Source organism: Falco rusticolus, chromosome W, assembly GCF_015220075.1.
Source record: "Falco rusticolus isolate bFalRus1 chromosome W, bFalRus1.pri, whole genome shotgun sequence".
Classification (NCBI taxonomy): domain Eukaryota; kingdom Metazoa; phylum Chordata; class Aves; order Falconiformes; family Falconidae; genus Falco; species Falco rusticolus.
The window spans coordinates 7,513,267-7,536,117 of NC_051209.1; the positions used below are offsets into that span (position 1 = coordinate 7,513,267).

The 22,851-nt window shown below is 43.9% G+C and overlaps 1 protein-coding gene across 1 annotated transcript in view; it reads right to left on the reverse strand.

Moving 5' to 3' along the window:
- Positions 1 to 22,851, reverse strand: part of LOC119140924 (netrin receptor DCC-like) — a 156,821-nt gene that overhangs the window by 83,480 nt on the left and 50,490 nt on the right. The window contains exon 8 of the mRNA XM_037372586.1: positions 2,743 to 2,884. Coding sequence (XP_037228483.1) covers positions 2,743 to 2,884 — 142 coding nt within the window. The remainder of the gene's footprint in view (positions 1 to 2,742; positions 2,885 to 22,851) is intronic.

Sequence of the window (22,851 nt, forward strand, 5' to 3'; positions counted from 1 at the left end):
GCTTGTAGTTGCCTGCCAAGAAACCGTGAACTTTAGTAAAAGGTAATTCCGGCAGGGGGAGATTGCGACCACCGACTCATATACCACCTACCCAAATCGTACCCCAGACCCATTTCTGGACCTTTCTAAGCTCTACTGCGCAGAATCGGACATGGGAGGAGAATATGTTAATGATTTATGGGAAATATTATGATTATGTATGAATATTTAATGAATATGTATGAATAAGTTTTATATATGATATCTGATTTTGAAGCTTGGTGTGCGTTGATCGTGAGAGGACTCACTCACGCACCCAGCCGTCAATAAAGAAGTGTCTGCTTATCTACATCACATTGGTGTTGATAAGTTTTTCATTCCGAGATTTCGGTAACAATACCAGAGTTTGCAACAGACTGAGTAAAATGAAATCTCTAGTAATAGTCCATTGGATTTGCTACATGGAAGGAAATATATAGAAATACATATATATCTATATAAAACATATATACACATAAAATAGACATGCAGATATAGGCATTAAGAATTGCATGAAGGCTGTACCGGCCCAGGACTAATTTTGGGTTGTCAATCCCATTGGCTGTGTTTCATACCTACGTACAAAAATGAATGGATGTCTGCTTAGTAGAGAAATGAAAAATTGTTTTGCATAACTAAGGCATTAATTGCATGCTTAACCAAACCAGCTCACTGCTTTTAACATGCAGGGAAAGGCAGGTATACACTCTCCTTCTGCATAAAATTTGCAGGTTAGGAACTAGGTTAGCAACTGAAGAGCATTTTGCTTTCCAGTGCTCCTGATTAATCTTCAGAGCACACAGTTCAGGCAAAAAAAAAATAAAAATAAAAAATACAAAGTCTTATCAATATTGTGAAATAAGTACAAATTCAGAAAGAGACATTTTCCCTCTGTGGCTAAAGCCATCAGAAAACAATTACAGCAATGTTCCTGAACATGCCACAAGACTTCCAAGTCCCCGAGGTGGGGATATAAGTTTATCTTTTTCCTCAGTCTATACTGACCATGAAGCACAGGAATAAAACGTTTCATTTAATTGCAAACATTCTCTGGAGAAGAACGCTCATAATTAAAATAAAACAGTTTAACATTTCGCTGACATGGAAGCCTACTCTAAAATTGATAGTGGCTATTTAAAAACCCGCCTTGGAACTCTAAACTCATTTGCTATTGCAGATGTTCTTATTAATCCTGTAAAGCACCTCCCTACCCAACAGCATTGCCGCCACGATGTCAAGTGCCTCCATGTTAATATTTAAAATGTCCATTTACAAGAGCCATGGAGCTCGGTCTCCAGCAAGCGCAATATACGTGTGCGGAAAGTAGTAACAAGGTCTGGCTATTTGCCTTCATTGCTTTCCCAAAATATGTATTCCCAAACTCTGTAAAAAAAAACAACAAAAAACCCAAAACACTTTAGGGGCTGCAGGGAGGGGAGGGCTGGGGCTGCCTGCAGCCCACGCTCCCACCCAGGCTCCCGCAGCTCTTCAAGCCCAGAATAATTCCGGTGAAGGCAAGACTTTTTCAGGACGTGGGGATCTACCACAAAAGAGATTCATCTGCTCTGCTCCGAGTGGCTTTAACCTACCGCAGCCTTCCTCCCTCGCCAAGGGCACGATCCGCAGGGATACGCAGGGATGGAGCTGCGGAGGTCCCTGCCTTCACTCTGGCACTTTGCATCGCTATGGTTTCTCCTCTAAGCCATCAGAGCAGCAGCGACTCAAAACATCTGAGCAGCTTTCATCATGATTTCTACTTGATCTGCCAGAAAACAGATCCTTTCCAACCTCCCAAATGTGCTCAGCACGCTATCCCTCCCCAGAAAGTACTTGGCTGTCATGCAGCCACTAGTGATGAAGCCTTTACAGGGGTCCCGGGGGAGGGGGGGGGGGGAACTTTGGCACGAGCCTAGGTGAGATGACCAAGATGAGATTTCAGTATTTAAGGTCTTGGTCATAAAAATGCTCTCCTTTTGCTTTTATTTCAGTTTTTAATAAGATGCTGCTTTTCCTTCCAAACCAGCACATGGTTATTTCTTCTGCAATATAAAATTACTTCTGATTCTCACAAACCACACTTTACACCTGAAAGTAAACATAAAGTAGGTCATCTAAGGCACAATCGTGGTTACGCTGAATTCAGTAGCAAAGGTGCCACTGACTTTGACAGTTTAATCGTCCCCCTTGATGCTTTGGCTGCTTTCTCAGTTCTGTCTTGGGCACAATGCAAGAACCCAGCTGAAATTAATTTTCACCTACCAGAATTCACTGCTACCCTTACGATCCTCACCTGGCTGCTTTCATTCTTCGCAATTATAGTTTCTCTATGATCTACTCTTGTCCTTTTTATTCTGTGAGGAGGTATTTTCCATTGAAAATCCAAGGAAATTGATAATTTTGCACCCAGGAGAAGATAGATGATGTTGACTGAGTGCTCAAAAAAAACCCAAACCCCAACAACTGAGGCTTAAGATACTGGAGGCGAAAAATTCAGCTTCAAATTCATTAATGACAAAATCCAGAAGACAAACATATGGTAAAAATAGTAAGGAAAAAATTGGTTTGAAAAAAAAAGAAGAGCACCATAAAGGCTGTCTTTGTACAACACAATAAATGCTACCTGCCAGCAAAGAAATCAATGTTTCCTTGAAGTGCAAGTATATTTTATTCCCAAAGCATTTAATTCATCAAAACCTTGCAAGGCTGTACCATGTGAACACTGACCTGTGAACAAGTACCAGAGGTTGTTTGGCTCCAGTGTTTCAATCTCACCCCTGCGGGTAGTCTTTCTATGTCGGATTTTATAGCCCATGATAAATCCATTCTGAGTACCTGGTGGTGGAGGCAACCAGCTAACTTTGATGCTCTGTAAAAGAAGAGATATTATTGTTGATTCCCCCCCCCCCAAGAAATAACAGAAATAAAGCACATTAAATGAATGAGGGGAAAAAAAAAAAAAGGAGAAAGAAAAAGGCTGTTTTTCTAATAGCAACATGTATTCAACTAAGCTGTTATTTTGGGAAGAAAACCAAATCGGATCTAGACACTTTCACAGTGGTGTAAAGCAAAGTGTACGTTCTCTAGCAGTGGATGGCTATACAGACAATGGATGTATACAGAAAATTTTTTCCCTTTACAGGAATTTTTCATTTCACCAGGTCACTGGAATACCTATGACACTAGAAATACCAGCTCTGGTGTTGAGCAGACGCTGCGGCTCATTTCGCTTTCGAGCCCCACGTGCCTCTTGTTGACGGTAGGATAGAGATCTCAGTCTGAGCAGCAACAACAGTTCCGTCCCGTTTTAACTCCACAGACGTTCAGAGACATTACCACACCCTAGTTATATCGATGCAAAGAGAGTCAAACCTTCTGGGAATAAACTTCTTGCCGATCCCAACACTTCCAAGCATCTCCACGGAGCCATTCATTGGGCAGCATCAGCAGCAACGCAATTAACCAAGACCCACCGCTTATTTTTCCCTGCTGGATTGTACAAGGGATCTCACCTCGGCTGAACAGCCCAACCCGAAACCGTCCCCTATGTGGCCAGCCACCCGTCTCTGCCACCGCTCTCCTTGCAGAAAGGTCTGAACGAGTTTTATCACCATGACACAGAAGCCAGTCCACGTATGTGGCCAGTCCTGTCACCTTCTTCTTCCTCCCCGTGCCCGGCAGCTTTGTGCCGCGCTGCAGCCACCGTTCTCCACTCAACCCTGTCCCTTTGCCCATGAACCCCACCACCATCACTCCCTTATCACCAATGGATCTTTTTCCTTACGCTGCGGCAACTGCCTTTCTTCAGGAGCCTTTTGTGAGGGATCTTATCAAAAGGCTTTAGGAAACCTGAGCCAAGGATATCAACTGGATCTCCTTGCCTGCGTGCTCAACGACTCCTTTTTTATTTTTTCTTAAAGTCAAAAGATTTTAATAGGCATGTGAAGCAGGGCTTTCTGCCACAAAAGCTGTATTGATCCTTCCTCGTCATATCATGTCCATCCATATGTCTATTCATTCTATTCTTTACTGCAGTTTCTATCAATTTGTCCAGGCAAAACTGCCAGATTTACTGAGCTGGACTGATAAGACAGCTGATATCGTATATAAACATTTCTCTGCTAAAACAATCTGGGCACCAGCTGTTCCTTCCAAGTCTCTGATCCTGGAGTACTTTCACTCAGCGCAATACGAGCTATTTGGGGTACTACAGGTTTCTCGCGATTGTATCTCTACCATCTCTTACAGCACCGTCTTACAAATTTTTAGACAAAAAGAAATCAACCGCATCACAGTGGATAGTTCTTGACCAAACACAATTTGTTACCATTATTGAGTTGTTTAGGCCCTGCATAAATACGTTATAGCACATATCAAATTAATTATTGCAATAGAAAAATCAATTTTGCACATATACTGCCCAGTGATTTATTGTTACAATCAATTATACATTTCAAAATCAATACTTTGAGTTTTCATTGCTGAGTGAAATAATGCTGAGGTTTTTGCAGTAGGGCAGAACAAACTCCATTTTTGAAAGCAGAGCATGACTGTTTTAAAACTGTAGTTGGTCACTTTGCATATTGAAATTGCCTACATATAAAATGTTTATGGGAGACTGCAAACACCCAGAAAGCACCTTTAAAACCTATTTCTGTTGACAGTTCTGGGGACATCTACAGGTAACGCAATGTTTGGTACCGCTGCACTCCCAACTCTTCCCATCTCTGCACGATGCTGAGCCACACTCCCACCACGGGGACTCAGCAACTGTGGATATTCCAGCCCAGCTATGATAAGACACTTTGATCGCCCAGAGAAGAAAGCAGAGCATTTGGATGTTTTCCCAGAGGAAGAAAGAACAACTCCATCTTTCCCCTGCCCCTTCCAAGAGCAACAAGAAAACTCTTCTGTCACCCCAGCTGCCCCCATCCATGAACAAAAAAACGAATGGAAGAAGGAACAATAAAAAACTGGAGGGACAGGAATGCTTCCAGGGACCTGTCACACAGCTCATGCAGGTGGACGGCTACAGGAATGATTTGTGGATTCAAAAATCCCATCAGAACGGACAAATCACACTGGTCTCTCAGTCCGGAAAGTGCAGTAACACCAACTTTTACCCAAAGGTGCAGCTTACAGAAAATTTACCACTAAATCAGCTGATAGAAACCAGAAGTGAACTTTGAAAGAAATCCCATGCTTCCAAAGACCTTCTGATGCCCCAGACATTTGAGTGGACCTTTGGGTGGTCCACCATCTTTTTCCAAACCACAGGCTCCATTTTGTCAATTTATTTCAAACAAACAAACAAAAAAAAAGATCGCTGAGCTGCGTGTCAGCTGAAACATCTAGGAGGCCCCAAGACAATTTGCTGCCCTCCAGGAGAGGCAGCAAGAGCGTTGGTTGCACACGTTCCGAGGAAGGGTTCTCCAGGCCAAACAAACACTTTCTTGCAAATGGAACAATACTCAAGCAACAGATCTGCCACTGGGGTGGTTTAACCCCTCGATGGGGCCAGTCAGCAACCATTTAAAAGACTGATGGATGGTATAATGACTTTGGAACTGGAGCAGGAATGGCTCCGGTCCCTCTCAAGCCATTTCACCATAAGGTTGCATGAGCCTTGCACAGGGATGCTCCATGTGGGACCATGATGACGCAGCATTGGTCCTACCTTTCTGAGCAGAGAAAACGCTGAAGGCTCCCAAAGGAAGGGCACACCGGCATAAGGCTGACAGTGTCCAAGCAAGTTTTCCAAGCGTATCCAAGCACATGCCCAAACAGAGCAAAGGACAAAGCCTGCTGCACACAGGCATAGTACTGCACGTGTGCAATTACTTGGGAGTTTTATACATGCATAGCTTTTAGGGATATAAGGAAATATTGCAGTCATCCTATTTCTAGCCTAACCTTGACACTAATTTGATTTTTAAAAAGACAAACGAGTTCCAACAGAAGCATCCAGGCACTTGGAGCTGTGACACCTGCAAGCACAGAACAGTTAATATGAGACCCCAAATATCCCTTCCTCTGCCTTGAAGTCAACAGTGACTGCATCTCCCTGCACAGCAGGTCCCTCAGAAGTAATGGGTTTGATCCAACGCTCAAAGTAGAATAAATAAGATCTTCCTTATGATTAGAGGAAAAAGCAGGTTCTTTACAGATCCACCTAAAGCTGTCACTCGAACGGCAACAGTTCACTTTCACCTCAACCTGGTCTCCATGGACACCACAACGATGCTTTTTATCAATAGTACTTAATGTGTGACCCTTTGCTCCAGGAAAATCAATGACTAAGGTTCTAACAGGCTTCTTGTCCTTTCTTCTGCTTAAGAGAGAGCAGTAACAACTAGTGCTCTAATCCTTCATGCTTTATCTGAGAGGTAACCAACAGCAAGAAAATATTTCCTTTCTGTTATACCAGGATTCCTAAGGAAGCCATAAAATGAAGCCAGCTTCAAGGGGATTGTAGGAACCTGTTAGTCCTGGTTGGAACGTAACATGGAAAAGTAGTGTAAAAGGTTGCTGGCCACCTCCCGTTTTCTGAAACAAGCCTTTTTCAACAGGAACATGGTCCTTTTCATGCACCGTGAAGAAATCACCCTGAGCAGCTCACACACCCAGCACAGCCCTAGCTCAGAGCTGCAAACGCCTGGGATGTTGCAAAACAGTCCTTTAGAGATTGCAAACTACGTGGCGTGATCCCTCCTAGTTTAACTGTATTTGCTAAACCTTTTCAGGGAGAACAGACTTTGACCCCAAGAGTTCTAACCAAACCTGAGGTGAACCTTTACCATCTTTCCTGCAGTTTCCAAAACCACAGGATATTTCTATTTTCCCATTTCCATGATTATTTAGTAGAATAAAAAAAAGCTGAGGTATTATCTCTACATGGATTGGAAATGCAAACCACCAGAAATCTCACAAATCTTAGAAAATCAAAGTTTCTAGATGTGCAAAGACCATTTGTCAGCTCATTTTAGTCAATAATCCTCTGATTATAAATATTTATTAACAGATATTTGCAAACATTCATTTGGTTATAGTAGCAGATGACTAGCACCTGCTTTATGAACTTTCTCTGTTGCACTCTGTCCCTGCACATAAGCTTTTCTTCTGATTTTTTCTTTACTAAGCCCATTCTGTGGTTGCTTTTTTTCCCCAGTCAAAGTTCAATTATCTACAATCAAACCAGCCAGGTACAAAAACCAAACCTTTGACACAACAGAGCCTTGAAGTGATATGCTGGAGGAAGGCTCCAAAAACTCACCAAGATTTTAAGCCATCACATGCCTTAAGGGTGGGTGGGCTATTCTGCTTGAAAAGTGGAGCCAAACTAAACCAAAATGGGAATAACACCTGTGTAAAAACACTCAGGGCGCAGCCTGAGCTGCCAATGAGCACTGGGATGGGATGGGATGGGATGGGAGGGGGTGGGAGGTGGTGGGTGGGATGGGGCTCCTAGCACCTTTAAAGAGGACAACAGGTGCTACCCAGGATCAAAGTCCAGAGATTTCACATTTTTGGAAAATAAAACTTTTATGAGTTAAAATTTCCCACCTACCAGCTGATGGTGAACTATATTCTTTATATATACATACATATATATATATATATATATATGACTGAGGTTAAGTCAGTTAAAAGGCAAAGCCTGACCAACTGCAAGGTAGGGAAGGGAAATAAAGCTAGAAGAAGAAAGGCTGTTATGAATTTGTGTAGATTAAGCACCTAGAACACATCTTATTTGTAAAAAGTTGGGAAAAGTACAACAAATTAATAACCTGATGATTTCATGCAACAAAATGGGCTTAGGTCCTTTCATAAAGCGTCCTGAGGTTTTGCAGAGCTATTTTACATCTTACACACTGCCTTTGTTCAGCTTTTGCTAGTAATAGCAATGGGCACTGAAGATACCCAAGGTCTGTCAAATGTTGCAGTGACACACGTTCAATATGCTGGAGAAGAGCAATTAAAGCAAGCAAAGCAATGCCACAGCCCCTCCCAAGGATCAGTGGTTTTGAGACACCCCGAGGGCAAGCGTTCCCCTCCTAAGGTTGCGATTCCTTGAAGAAATGAAAATGTAAATACCAGCATAGAGAAGCTGGACCTGTCAGGAGCAAGGCTTATAGCCAAAACCCCAACACACGGCCCCAGACACAGTTGTAAATCATTACAACCCCCCAGGACACGGCATAGGAAGTGTCACAACCGCTTTGACTTCTCTTCAATCATTAACCCCCCCCCTTGGGACCTGGCTACGGACACCAGACCGGCCACCACCCACCGCAACGATACATCCTAAGGGCTCCTCAAGATCTGCTAGGAAAGTTGTCCCGTGCATCTGAGAGCGAGCCTTTCTGCGCTTCCCAGAATCCATGGGAATGTCTGACTATGGCTTTTTAAACTATTAATTAATCTTGGCCTCAGTGATCTCCTCTGGGTGAACTGCACATTCAGAGGCATTCTGGCTCCATTTCTGCTAACAATTACATCTAAACAACCTGAACAGCTTGCAGAAAACTTGCATTGTGTCCCAAATCAGGTATGTTTTGAAAACCAGGTAGGATTCAAGAAGAGATTTAAAAAAAGACAGTATTTAAAAAAATATGTCTAATCCTCAGGTGTACTTTGAAAGAGGCTAGCACTTCAGAAAAGGGAAAAATCAACGTGTCGTTGGCACAGTAAGAGGTGCTAAAGCCTGGTATAACTGCAAAATAATAATTTTACCAAGAAATTAAGCATCCCAAAGTGAACTAAAGGATACTGTACTGTTTTTTTGGTGGGGTTTTTTTGTTGTTTTGTTTTGGTTTTTTTTTTTTTTTTTCTGTGTGAATTCTCTCCCAATAGATAAATTCCCAGGAAATAACTTTTTCTATACTATGCAGGTGGCACAGAACCTTCTTACCTAACGCTATAAGGAAAGTCCAAACTATTTAGAAGTCAGACCTCTGGAGCCTACAGAGATCCTGTAAGATTATTTTTTAATTTTTTTTTAAATGAAATCAGGGCACCTTGTTTAGAAAGGCTTTAAGCCATTATTTTCAATGCTCTGGGAGAACAAACTCAGCTCCGTTATTTGCTAGTGGCATCCCGGCCATCAGCAGTTCACCACCTATTTGCCTGCCGTGTGGTTGAGGCTCCCAGCTGTCTGTGTGTTAGCTCAGACCCGGGCGGGACACAGAAATGCCTTGAAAAAAGGTAACAGGAGGCCCAGGGCAAGGAAAGAAAAAGGAGAGCATTTCACAGCATGTGCCGTGAATGCCCAAAGTCCTGCTAGAAACGGCTGAAAGCATCGGTGGTCGAAGACGATGGGATTTTTCACGTGCTGATTTGCACGGTGAGGAGCAGGAATGAGTTTTGGATCTATTTTTTCCAAGCAGCTCTGCTCTTTTCTGACCCTTACTGACTTACTTTCCAGCAAAGCCATTCCCGGACTTTGATCCCATGCCTTCCAGCACAGTCCTGGGCTCGGAAACGCGGCTGCTGGGACACACGGCTTCATTTCCCGGGCTGGCAGTGAGACTGCAGCTGTACTCACCAGAGAGCCTGGCCAAGCAAACAGCATCCAAACCCTGTTATGGTACATGCACGAGGGATACACCAAGGCACCGGGCTTTTCCCAGCCCCTCCTGCCACCCCTTGGATCCGCTCCCACCATCCCACAGGCAAGGGGTTCTCCTTCTACAACCAGCATGTAAGCTGCAAATTAATTTACAAATACATGTCGAGGATGTTGGCAGTTGCCTTGGATACGAGCAATTTTTACAATCCCCAGCCACGGGGTTTCATAAAACCACTTTTTTTTCACCCCAAGAAAAGAGAAGAAGAAAAAAAAATTGGGAGGATTGTTAAGGTATGAAGACCTTTTCAGCCAGTATTATCTCCTCAGGGAATATTTCTCTTCTGAACTACATCTCCAGACAGCCCTTATATATAAAATTGCATGATCAAATGCTTAAACCATTTGATCATCACAGATGTAAAAAATAAAATAAAGTTTTAAAAAGTGATAGTCATGATATACTGGGGAAAAAAACCACCCTGTAGGATAAAACCTCCTCTGGGTGTCTTCACTAACTTAAATACAAAAGAGAATGAAACAGAACAAAATACAAGGCTTGGAAGAGTCAGGAACCTCAGGCAAATCCTTGGTTCTAGTGGCAAAGGAACAAAACAAACACCAAAGAGAGGTGTGAAAATAAATTAAGAAAAGTCATCATTTTCTCTCTGCAAACATAGAAACTTCTAAGGCATGGCTGCTTCCAAAATTATGTTCTATATATTTAAAAAAGACTTGGGAAATAATCGTGTACAGTGCAACCGTGTGCTCTTTAGCTTGCTGACGTACGGACATTCCAAAACAATATGCTTAGATGAATATCTAAAACAATTTTTCAATGTTTCAAAATTGGTGAGATTCCTCTGAGCTACATTTAGACACTTAAAATGAACACAGTCACAGATACGGGAGTTTTAGAAGTCAAAGTTAGGGCAGGCAAACCTTGCTTTCAGTTTTTCATTTTATTAAGCAGAAAAGCGGGGATTTAGTCCTTTATAGATATTTTGATATTTTGGGGCAATTTTACACATTTCATCATACAAGTAAAACTAACCCCTATTGATTTTGTAAGCACATTTGAAAACAAAACCTTTTAAAGTAACTAAGAGATACTATTGGCTTGAAATGCTCTTTTTTTTTAAAGAACATGGTACTCATGAAAATGTTCAAAGCTTTGACTTCTCATTCAAAGTTGGGCTAGAAAGTTTTCATTGGGAAAAAACCCCCTCTGTAATAGGAAAACCCCTCTACAATATATCCCCGTAGCTGTAGCGATGTCTCTCTTTTCATCTCAAAATGTTCATGTCAATGAAAATTTTCATTTTCATTCATTCCTTCGTTTTTCTTGACACAGTTACTCACAATGAACGTTTGCTCTCAGTTCTTCCTCCCTCCACTGAGGATGCTCTCTCTCCTTTCAAGTGGCCTGGGGTGCCTGGAACTGAGAACCCCTGGAATACCGACCAGCAAACGGACACGGATGCTGCTGGCAGCATCCCGGCCAGGCAGGGCTCCTGTCCCTGCCCAAGGGATGCTGAGGTGCCTGCACAGCATTCCCTGCCATCAGGTGTACAGGGGCAGCAAAGCACCCGCCGAGAGACGCCTGTCAGCATGGATGATTCAGATCGGTCAGGCACGGCTGAATTTCACCTCCTTCCTTCGCCACATCTGCTAAACAACGCCAACTTGGAGAGGGCTGCAGTCAACTATACAAGAAAACGAACTGGAACTTTACAGGTCCAGGGATCAAAGCAACTATCAATACTTCAATCAAGTTTTCAATTACAAATTCATTTAATTGATTAGCACTTAGCAGCACCTGTGGTTGTGGCTATACTGTAATTACTGATTATACTGATACTGATTACTTAAACAATATCTGTCTGAGAGCCTCATGATTAACAGTGTGTAAAGCAAAGGGCACAATAATTTCAAAATAATTAAGCTATTAAGATTCAGACCAAAATCAAAATCTCAATAATATTTAAAATATTTTTTTTTCTGGTTTAAATAATGTTACTGCATGTGTCTTTATGATGCTGTGCTGCTATCAGGAGCTGCCCAGAGACCCGTCAAAGGCACCTAACTCCCTCTTTCTCCGTGCCCATCAGCACAAACAACAAGACACCATCACCACCACAAGCAACAAAAGAAAGAAATCAAAAAAGCACAATGAAATACTGCATCCCTAAACCTGTTCCTTAAATATTTATGCTCCTGCAGCCAGTAAAGGAGGTTCCTCCTGTTATAACATAAGCAACAGAGTGATGCACGCTGGAGTTCCTGCATCCGTGACCTGCCTGACCCCATTGCAGCCCTGATGCTAATTCTCCATACTATTTTTATATCAAGCCACTGACACTCTCCTTTTGGCAAATGACACGCTTTCAGATCCAGACTAGCAAAATCTTAATGGCAACAGAAGTTTGTGAGTCTTAACGTGCATGAAGGCTGTTGTGGCGAGGTACCGCAGCAGCGCAAAGCGTACCTGCTTCCCAGGACGCACTGTCAACCTGGAGAGCATCTCTTTGGGCCTCCGACAGAAAAAAGCATACAGATTTAAAGTTCAGATTTAAAGCACTAATTTGGTCACAGAAAAGACGCTATTTTGGGCATAGAGGTTAGTCAGTGAGTTTCGGAAGAGAAAGGAACCATCTGGTGCTATTCAAGCATGTGTCGTGCACTGGAATGGCTCCCTGAGCCCGATGGTGGGCACTGAGAGAGGGCTGGGATAGGATTCGGACAGGATCCTGAGCAAGAAGCTAAAAAGAGGTAAATTCCACAAATGGGTTTAAAGCTTTGGTTGAACTGCTCAAAGATGGATGATGATGATGATGATGATGAATAAGCCTATTAAAAAGGCCAGGGACACCAGAAAGTAGCGAAACATCTGCAGAAGGAAGGGAAGAACTGCCAGATGTTGCTGGGGTTGGTGATTTTTATGCCCAAAGAGGAATATTCTGGAAAGCAAGTTTTACAGCCAAGGTCCAAACTGATTTATTCCTAAGGTTGCCTTAAGACCTCCCAAGTGTCCTGAACATCGTGGACACGCACAAGTCACCCACCCTGCAGCCTCCAGCATGCCGAGGGGAACGGCTGAGAGCCACAGCCACCCAGCAGCCCGAGCTACTGCCGCACGCCTGAGCATCCAAGCAAACCTTTCTGCACGGAGAAAGAGGAGATGTGAGATTTGGGGAGCTCCTCCTTACAGAAAGCAAACCCAGCAAACCCACCATCCCACCCATCCATCAAACTTTGTGCACCCTCACGGTACTCATCTTCTTTCCTAGATGATGGTGTTTCCAGAAAACATACGAGGTCTTCTCAGAAAGCCACCAGCGTCCTGGCTGCCTGCGTAGCGAGAAGGAACAAGCCTGGCAACATGCCCCAGCCGTGCCCCCACGTGTAGTAAGCCCTGAGCAACTCCACCGCAGCATCACCTGCCTGGCGCCCACCTACTGCCAGGGGACTTTGGCTAGTATTTAAGGGTAATAACCTCCAGCCGTCTTCATTCCCTGACCCTCTTGCAAATCAGAAACAACATAGGAATTTGGTACAAACGTCCCTCTAGAGAGAAACCACATCAATGCCAGAACCAGTACTCCTTTCCCCAGTACTGGGACCACACAGTTCTTTAGGAGCGCTGGCCCCGGTTTCTAGGAGCAAGCGAGGATGCTGCTGGGGGCTTGCTGGGGGCTGGGTGACACCTCTCCCACAGCCACCCTAGGCATGCTCCACCAGTGAGCACCACGTGTGCTTCCCATGCTTGTGTCCAAACCCAACAAGCGTGAGCCATCTGTGAGAGACACAGCTCACAAGCCCCGGGGGTCTCCAGGGGTTCTGCAAGCCGAACCAGCAGCCAGCCTCCAGTTCTGTAAATTCTCCTCACTCCCTCCCAGCCATGGCCGTTACTCATCCTTCGCTCCTCCCTTCAGACACGCTGCAGCATTACAGACTCTTCCTCCTCCTTTGTAACTTGCTATGTGCCACGCACCAACACTCCCCTCGAAGGACGGTACCAATTCCCATAGATTTTCAGGAGACTAACAACTGTGTTACGGGGTAATGGTTGAGGGAAGGCAGGCCTCAAACAGCCTGCTACTTCACCTCCATCTTTCATGACACCAACACACACATTTCCGTACAGCTTGAGACCTGAATCTGAGGTGACACCGATGCTGCAGAGGGTTTGCAACCTCCCAGTGCAGAACTTCAAGAGCGTTTCTAGCAGTTTCTCTGCTTGGGAGATGGAGGTGCACGCAGCAGCGCTCCCAACACACACGAGGCATGGAAAGATGCAGGGACAATTAGCCAGGCTGTGGATTTTAAAGAGAAACACTTCTGCTTTTCTCAGTTTTTAGGTCAGGCTAGGACATGTCCCATCCCACTCCCCAGGACTGCAGAGCAGTAGCCAGGGGAAGGAAAGCTCCCTCCCAAAAAATGCCGACAGCAGGTCTGGGGAAGGACATCACCACGTGTCTGTGCAACATGGAGCTTTTTCTGTTTCTTTTCTTTCCGTAACAAAAAACACACTCTAAGAAATACCTTCTTAAGTTTTGCTGACAAAACTTCATTTCTTTCTTTGACAACATCCCCGAATTGCACGCGTTTTCCGTGCCCTATTCAAAATGGGCACTTTGAAGTACTTCCAAGCTTTGTTACATCCCATTTATTCACAGAAGTGTGTTACTTTTGACTATACGAATATATCTCTCTAAGTTTGGGGCTGAATGCTAAGAAAATGTGGTTTTGTAAAACTGTGTTTCAACGGTGGCATAGCAGTGAAGTTTATTTCAGGAAAAATGAAGGCACTCTGGCATTTTCCCTGGGGTCACTCAGAATCCTTAGGTCACTCCAGGGCCCCATTCCTCAGCCTGTGTTTATTATCTCAGCATTTTAAAACCTGCCCACTGCTTAATTCCTCCCCAGTCTGTACCCCAAGGCTGATCTTGCTCATTAATTCTGATTGCACATTATCAGCGCTTCTGCTTTCAGCTTCCCGAGTCTCCAACACCTTGGCTGAAATACAAGGGCAGGGCAGGTATCACACGTTGCCTTAACTCCAGCTCCAGCCAGCTGTGAAAAAAAAATTGTCTTCAGTAATTGTTTCTGGGTTTCTTTTTACATTTTTTTTGTTTAATTGTATTTTTCTTTCAAATCCGAAGTGCTGGAGGTCCCTGTAATTATCACAGGACCCAGATGCCAAATTCATCTGGGAAAGGTAAATGACTGGAAGTCGCTAGACAACCAAACACGTGATATTGATTTTTAGGATTAATGACAGGGGTCATTCAGGATAGGCCTTTAAATTTTGTACCCATTGGCATCTATTTAATTAAAGACATCTCATTCCCTATGGACATTCAATAACATGAAGTGGGGCTCCAGAAAGCATCAGCTCAGACATAAAAATGTATTTTCTCATTTCCAGTTCTTCCAACAAGCACTTTTGCTTCAGGGACCTGCAGCTAGACATTTTGAATCAGCATCAAAGCTGCTGTTCGGGCAACTTTCAGCATCATTCCCCCCCCCTCCCCCAATCAGCCTGAATTTGCAGAATTCAATGCGATTTGCCTAATTCTCTGCACACCCAAAAATGATACCAGTCAGTGATAAGCTTAAGGCAAATTTCTGAGGCTTGAAAGACTTCTCCTGAAGGTCTCCTCTTAAATGTATTTATAATTGGTACCTCAGTTGATATAGAGACATGCAGAAGGTTATTCTTCCATGGGGAAGGACACTGGAACTAGTCCAGCCTCAACTGTTGTTTACTATTTAGAGCTGAAAAGTCCAAGTCTGTTATAAATCTGCTGTGGACATTCAAGGTTGGGATCATCCCAATTAATCTACGTCCATAGCTGAAGCATCCCAGTGCTTGGTCACAGAAGGATGTATCACCTATCTGAACAGCCCTTCAGGAGCTGCCTGCACCTTATCACTAAAACAAGCAGCACTTAGCATTTCAGATGACAAAATTAAGTGCCTAAAGTTTAAGTGGAACGATCAAAGTCAGGCACTCTGTTGATCCAGATTGCATCTAAGCCATGTTGGAAGAGAAGTTAATATAAAAACAACAATGGAAAGCAACAGACATGTCACTGGAGTGGTGGAGGTTGGAAGGCACCTTTGGGGTCGTCTACTCCAACCCCCAAGTATTCATTTGATGCTTGTTCAGAGACAACCCATCATGGTTCACATTTCCAAAGGCAACCTGTGCTGCTGACATCTCCCCCACGCTCCACGGAGACCCGTCTGACTTGGTGTCCTGCCACAGGTGGCTAGGGGACGCTGCCCAAAATGAGAGACCACAGCCCACCCCACACTTCAGAGCACCAGTCCTCATTAGCAGCCTCATTATCTTGAATTAAGAGCATGAAGACAATTCTTTCACTCAGTTTCCTGGGGGCACTGCAGCCCTCCCAGCCGGCAGCTCCCACCCTCAGGCTCAGCGCTGCACATGCCATCACTGCATCATCCAGCCCTCCCGAAGGAAGAGGTTGAGTCTTTTAGCTCATTTTTTCCTTGGAAGCAGTGTCCAGAGTCACAGCTCCACAGGGCAGAAGGGATCTCTGCGACGATCCCCTCCATCCCTTGCCCGCTGTAACAGAGTCTGTGACTCCTCCGGATTAATTCTTGGTTGAACGGGATCAAGCAGCAAGTGGGTTCTGCCTGACCTTGGGAGAGGGGACAGATCTGTTCAGTTAAACACGTAAAAAAGGCTTATTTTGGTCTATTTTGGAAGTTTTACTGTATTTTCAAGGCAGAGACAGGCTTGCACGATGCCATCAGAATGAGTGACAAGCCAAACTTTGGTTACAGCCCTGCTGCCCAGTACATCTACCTTAAAAAAGTTATTTTCCTTTCAGAAGATTTAATGTCATAATGTTAACAGTAAAGGAAGGCACAATAGAGTTGTCAAGAAAAATAAGAAATAATCCCAGCCACAGTCCTGAACAAAGCTCTCTGCAGTAAAGCGTGCGGTGATCTAAATAGCCTAGCACCTGGTTGTTATTTTTTGCCTAGGTAATAAATACAGTAACCTTTAAAAATGGATTTTAGAAAATAACCTGTTACATCAACAGTGGGGTGGATTCCCACCTGATGCTCACAATTAACCACCTCAGCCAGGAGGACTGCTAAAAAGAAATGTCTCCGTAGAGCAGAGGTAGCATTTTTGGCAGTTCTGATCCTTAGGGCTATACCTCTCTCACCAAAAAATGTTGCAGTGTAAGAATTATAAAGACAGTGATGGATGTGAGTCCCGCCTGCTCTCATTACCACGGTCACAATATTTAGGCCCTCAAGGGAGGAAAAACTGTCAAAATGCTAAACAATTCCAAGTTTTCCGAAGTCACCAAGGAACTTCACAGCGCTGCGCCCAACACACTTGTTCGCTAAGTAAATTTAAGTGACTGGTTTCAAAGCAAGCCCCTTTTAGTCCATCAGGCTGCCGTAACATCCTCCCTTCGCCAGGGAGAGCCTGGCAGAAGCCCCTCTACCCCTTCGTTCATGCCACTGAAGAGCTTAGGGCTGGCTGGTGGGAAGCCACCACTGTGGTGGTGGGACTGCAGCCTCCCCTGGAGTGACGTTCACTTACGGTTATCCCAACAGAGCAAAATATCTATAAATACAGAGCAATGAGGCACGGCGGGTCTTATTCAGCCACTTTCATCTGCACTCAGCAAAGTGCTATTCCAGAAACGTCACTGCCATGTTGCACAGTTTTCCTCCTAGGAAACACACAGGACCAGCACCTGCACATTCTGACCTCTGGTCATTTTACGAAAAGGCAGAGCAAAGCAGCAGATAGTACAGTCACAATAAATCAAGATCACCTTGGGTTTCAGCATCTTCTTTTTGAGTTAACATGATTAACATGATTGTTTCTTTCTGGTTTTCCTTCCTTTACGGTATCGTTTTATTTGCCAGTGGCACATCGTCACTTGGGTGCCACCCAGTAGATAAAGAGGGAAATTTTCACTTCACAATACCATCTCACATTGCTAATTTGTCTTAACTTTACAGGAAGAAGAAAGCAACCATTAAAAAATTAGGAGCTTTTGTTGCGCGCTGGTTGCGGGAAAATAATTTCAGAGCTTTTTCCAGTTGGAGTAAATTACACCAGATGTCAGCTCTTAGAAATTCCAGCCTGTCATTACACTGACAAAAATAAGTCGTTTGGTCCCGGTTTTATCTGATGGGAAAACAAGCTATACAGCAAAGATAAACAGTCAAAATAAAATATTGTCCAAAAAAAAATGAAAATGCTCACAGCCTGCGGATGAACCAGCAAAGAGGCATCGGGAGCAGCCCCCAGCTGGGCTTAGCACAGCACCTGACCACCGCAGATCCCAGTGGATCTCATGGCCTCATCCAGCAAAAACCAGCTCAAGGGCAGACAGGTCCGCGCTGCAAAACCTGAAGCTGTAGTTCATCTCCTCGGGGTTCAGAAATGCTTGGGCCAGGATTAAACCTTAATGGCAGGTGTGTGAAGGCACAGCGTAATGCCGAGTACGTGTAGCAACTATATGTAGCACCAGTAATTTATTTCCTGACAATAAAAAGGCTGTCACAATAGCAGGCATTTAACATAACACCCCCCCACACACACCCTGAAAAACACCGCTGACAACTAAACCAAATAAATACAAAGTCTCTAGTGACATCCACCGAGGTGTAGTCTTTGTGTAGAGTAAGACACCCTTTCTGATACTGCATGAGCTTTATTTTTTTTTTTAAATACTCATATGACCCATCAGTTCATCCAAACCCCACACTCCTTATCGTCGTGCCCAAGATGCCAGTGGAAACACTCAGGATTTACATGAGGACGTGCAGCATATGCCCTGCTCCACAGAAATGTTATTTCTTCTGGTGAACGCTCTGTAAACTCCATTTCAATAAAGAACTTGGACAAAAGGAGCAAGGTGAAGAATATCGCTGTGTGTACATGAAATCTTTACTGAGGAGAAAATGAAAAGGCAGCAGAGAAAGAACACGGGAGACTAAGCACTCGCAGGAAAGATCAGTGGTAAATATATTAGAGCATACACAGGAATATAGGAAACAGTTTAATAAACCAATACAAAGGATGTGAGCATATTTGGAGAGAGTTAGTTAGCCAAACAGCATTTAATACGCAGTTCAGAAGGGACTTACTGAATTGAAGCGCTTCAGCTGTTGCTGCAGATGACGATGGAGTCTCCTCCTTCCCCCCGGTGAGGCAGGAGGTACCCAGCATCATCTGCCCTCACTAGCAAAACAATAACTGTATTTAGCACATTTTATGACTTACGCAAACTGCTGCAGCTTTGAAAAAGTGGTCCTGTAGAAATATCAGATTTTGCATACATTTTTCTTCACCATCTAAAGAAACCCCATGGTTAATACACACTGCACAGCATCCTGCCTCGCACCTCCCGAACCAAAATTCCCTAAAGCCAAGCAGATTTTTCCTCTTTCATTTTCAATGGATGGATGCTGGATTGGGCCCCTAAACTGTATAATTCGGCACACCATCAGCATCATTTATTCTTCCGTTTAATCCTATACCCGTGTAAAAATGCAACCTCCAGCATCTCAAGCATCACTTAGAGGGCGGGGGACACATCTATTCCTGACAAGTTTTATTAGACATTTTATTCCCTGGGAACCACCCAGGGGGATGCTTCTCACTTCACTCATATATTGTTCCAACTTCAGCCCAAATAAATGGAAACAAAAAATATACAAACTAACTCTCTGAAGAGCACTAGAAGAGCACAAATACAGACTTTCATTCCATAAATATAATGGAATTTAAGCCCAGAAAAAAGCTGGTTTATAATTGTTTCATTCTCCAGAGACTGTTCTGTGAATTTTAAAGATGGGACTACGTATGCTTTTGGCTTTAGAAGGGCTATGGGATCTGAACTTTGGGTTTAGGGAGCTAACTTTTGTCTTAGGATTTTGCTTCCACCACCACCACCACCCCACCCTCCCCTGATCCCCTACACACCAATTCCCTTCGGCAAGGCTATTTTTATAACATCCAAAACTCTTTGACGGCTTCCCTTTTCATCGGTTTGACAACACAAATTAACAAGAAACGTTATTCCCACTGCTATAGCCACATTATCAACACAGAATAGGAAAAACAGCGACAGAAAAGCAAAGAAAACTCACTTTAGGTTATATACAATTAAGAGAAAATTCCATAAAAGTCATTAAATGGAAAAAGAAAGAAATTTCAGGTTCTGATACTCATTTAGGCTGGGCAAAAGGACCTCAGGGAAGCAAGAGTAAACATACAGCTCTTTGCAGGTACCTTCATCCTCCCAGAACGGCACAAGCAGCAGTTGCATCAACAGAAAGTGGAGAAATAAATCGACTGGAAATAGTTTTATTTTCCAAATCTTTGGCATCCTCACAGGACCCTCCAGCACGTCAGGCTGAGCCTGCGCTCCGAGGGAAGGCTCCATGCCACAGGAGATGCTGGGATACCTTTGCTCCCACCCTGGGGGTGCTGGGTGTGGGACCCCCATGCTGCTGAGCACCCCAAAGCAGGGTCAGGCCACCCCTTCTCCCACCTTTGTGCCAAATGCAAGGGGTTTTAGTAGCACTTTATGGCGATTACAATTTTATGACACACCCACACTGGTTTGGAAGGATGCAAGAATGAAATCCAAACCGCATTCAGATTTACAGACCTGCTGGAAAAGAAAAAAAACCCAAACAACACAACAAAAAGAAACCAACGCAAGACATATACCATATCTATCGAGATGGCCCAAAATATATCAAACAGTCTGCCCTGCAGCTCTTGACGGTGCTCAAGAGCCACACCAATTTTCTTACCCATTCAGTGAAAGTGTGATGCCTTTCCATCATTTCATTAAATGCCATTTCTCTGCTGGACCAAACGAAACGCCATGACCCCAGCAGCTCCCGCCAGTCCAAGGAGATGCTGGCAGCATCTCTGGGCTGCACAGGGTGAAGGGACAGCCCAGGTGGCAGCGGGACCCTGGTCTGCACCCAACAGGGGCACTCACACCAGCAGATCAGGGGTTGCAGGAGGGATGGAGCTATGAAAGAACAAGATGATGGGTTTCGCCTTTGCTTTGACTGGTCATCACAAACAGCAAAACCCTGATGCTCGAGCCAGGATGCGTGAAGGGAAGATGTCTCAACAGTGATGTCAACATCCATGCTAGCGCCAAACATTTTCTCCATCCAGGAGATAATTTCATTATCTTAACATTGCCACCCCGGAGCCAAAGCCATAAATCTTTTAGGTGCCTAAAATGAATTTCAGGAAAACTAAGTGAAAATGTCACTGGATGGTGGGGACAGAGTTTTTAGGAGGGGCTGTAGCAACAGGACAAGAGGGAATGGTTTTAAATGGAAAGAGGGGAGATTTAGCCTGAATATTCAGAAGGAATTGTTCCCTGGGAGGGTGGGAGGTGCTGGCAGAGGCTGCCCGGGGCAGCTGTGGGTGCCCCGTCCCTGGCAGTGCCCAAGGCCAGGCTGGGGCTTGGAGCCACCTGGGCTGGGGGGAGGGGCAGGGGGTGGCCCGGGGGGGCTTTAAGGCCCATCCCGACCCAAACCATGCTGTGAGTCTGTGATAACTCTCAGGTTGGGCCAGGGAAAACCAGCATGAGCCACATCCCATCACCTCCTCGCCAAGGCCTGGCTGAACCCCAGAGCACAGCAGCACATTTTACCAAAAAGCAAGGAGGAAGTTTTCTAAGTGAAAATCCTGAAGGAACGTGATAAAGTTACATAAGAAGCAGAAAAAAAAAACCCATCAGCTGGTCTCCATAACTGGAGGCATGCAGGGTATTATTATGCCAAAAATTATGTTTCTTTCTATTTATATAGAAAAGATGTAAGCTGAATTTTTTTTGTATTAAAAACTCAAATAAACGCTGCTAGTGAAACATCAAATCTGCAAAGATAAGATCTCACAAAATAAGGAAAAGCAAAAATTAAGTTCCTGAGAGTAATCATAAAGCCTTTCTACTCTGCAGTGCAAAGTCTTCTTTCCCAGCTAATTTATTTTTGCCTTAAATGCCTCTTTTCAAGTGTAAATTATATGCAGTTTAGCCAAGCTGATATTTTATTGAAGTCTTAAACACACTTCTCCTTCCCCCTCTGTGCCTTTGCCTGCACATGTTTCACGATGGAATTGTACAGGGTTTTGGCAGCTAATGCTTTTAATAAGAAAGTTTTGTGTTGGGGGGTGGGTTTTTTTTCTTTTTTTAAGGACTGGTTTAGCACGGGTGTACAATGAAACAGTAACAAATGCAGGGGAAATTTCAGTAATTATTAGTGTTGACCCTGACTCCTGGAAAAATTTTATGTTCCATGACATGGGGAAACAGATACCTCATCCTTATGATCCGACTGGCTGTTAGAAGAGATGTGAGGGGAAGGAAGGAAAAGACCTCAGTGTGTACAGCTGAATATGCCATATGACTGAGTATGACTCAATCTCTCTCCGACTCATCCTTGAACAGAAGGATAAAACTGAAGGAAAAATCAGGGACAAGCCCTACCCTCCCCGAGGAGTGCAGGGATGTGATAAAAAATGAAAATTGTTCACAGAGTCAAAGTGAAATGTTACCCAAAAAAACAGGAAGCCTTTTACAGGACAGCAAAACCGACAGTCACTAACATCATGGGATAATAGATTTATTTTTTTTTCCCCACACCTGCAATCTCACTCTTGATCCTGGCACTGTGGAGCTTCTTCAGAAGACACCAGGGCCAGATGCATTGTCCTGTAATATCTAAAAACCTAAGAGTTTTCACTGGTTAGGTCTTCTAACAAATTCCATTATATTATTTTTTCTAAAGATTAACTTTCTCCATCCCTTAGGAGCCTCCACGCCCAGGATTAAGTCTCTTAAATATTACATTGAATGAAAAACCAGGTGGTTTTAGAAATTTCACCCCATGGAGAAAATTGGAGCCCCAAGGAAAAATCTAAGTCTATCCCACAAACCCTCTTACAAAACCTGTTTCCTAATAACAAACTAACAATAAATACAGGTTCAATTCTATGATTCAGCATCATGCTCTGCCCTGGGTAGACAAGTCACACCAAGGCTCGCTATGCTATGCACTTAGCATGGGAATCCCTCCCTTCCTCCCTCATTTTTAGCATAAACCTGATTTTCCTTTTCAAAATGAACTCTATGAATCTTGTGTCTATGTTCCAAAACTTAAACGAGCAGGGAATCAAATTTCATTTTTCACTTCCCCCCCCAATAATCACCTTGAAGAAAGCT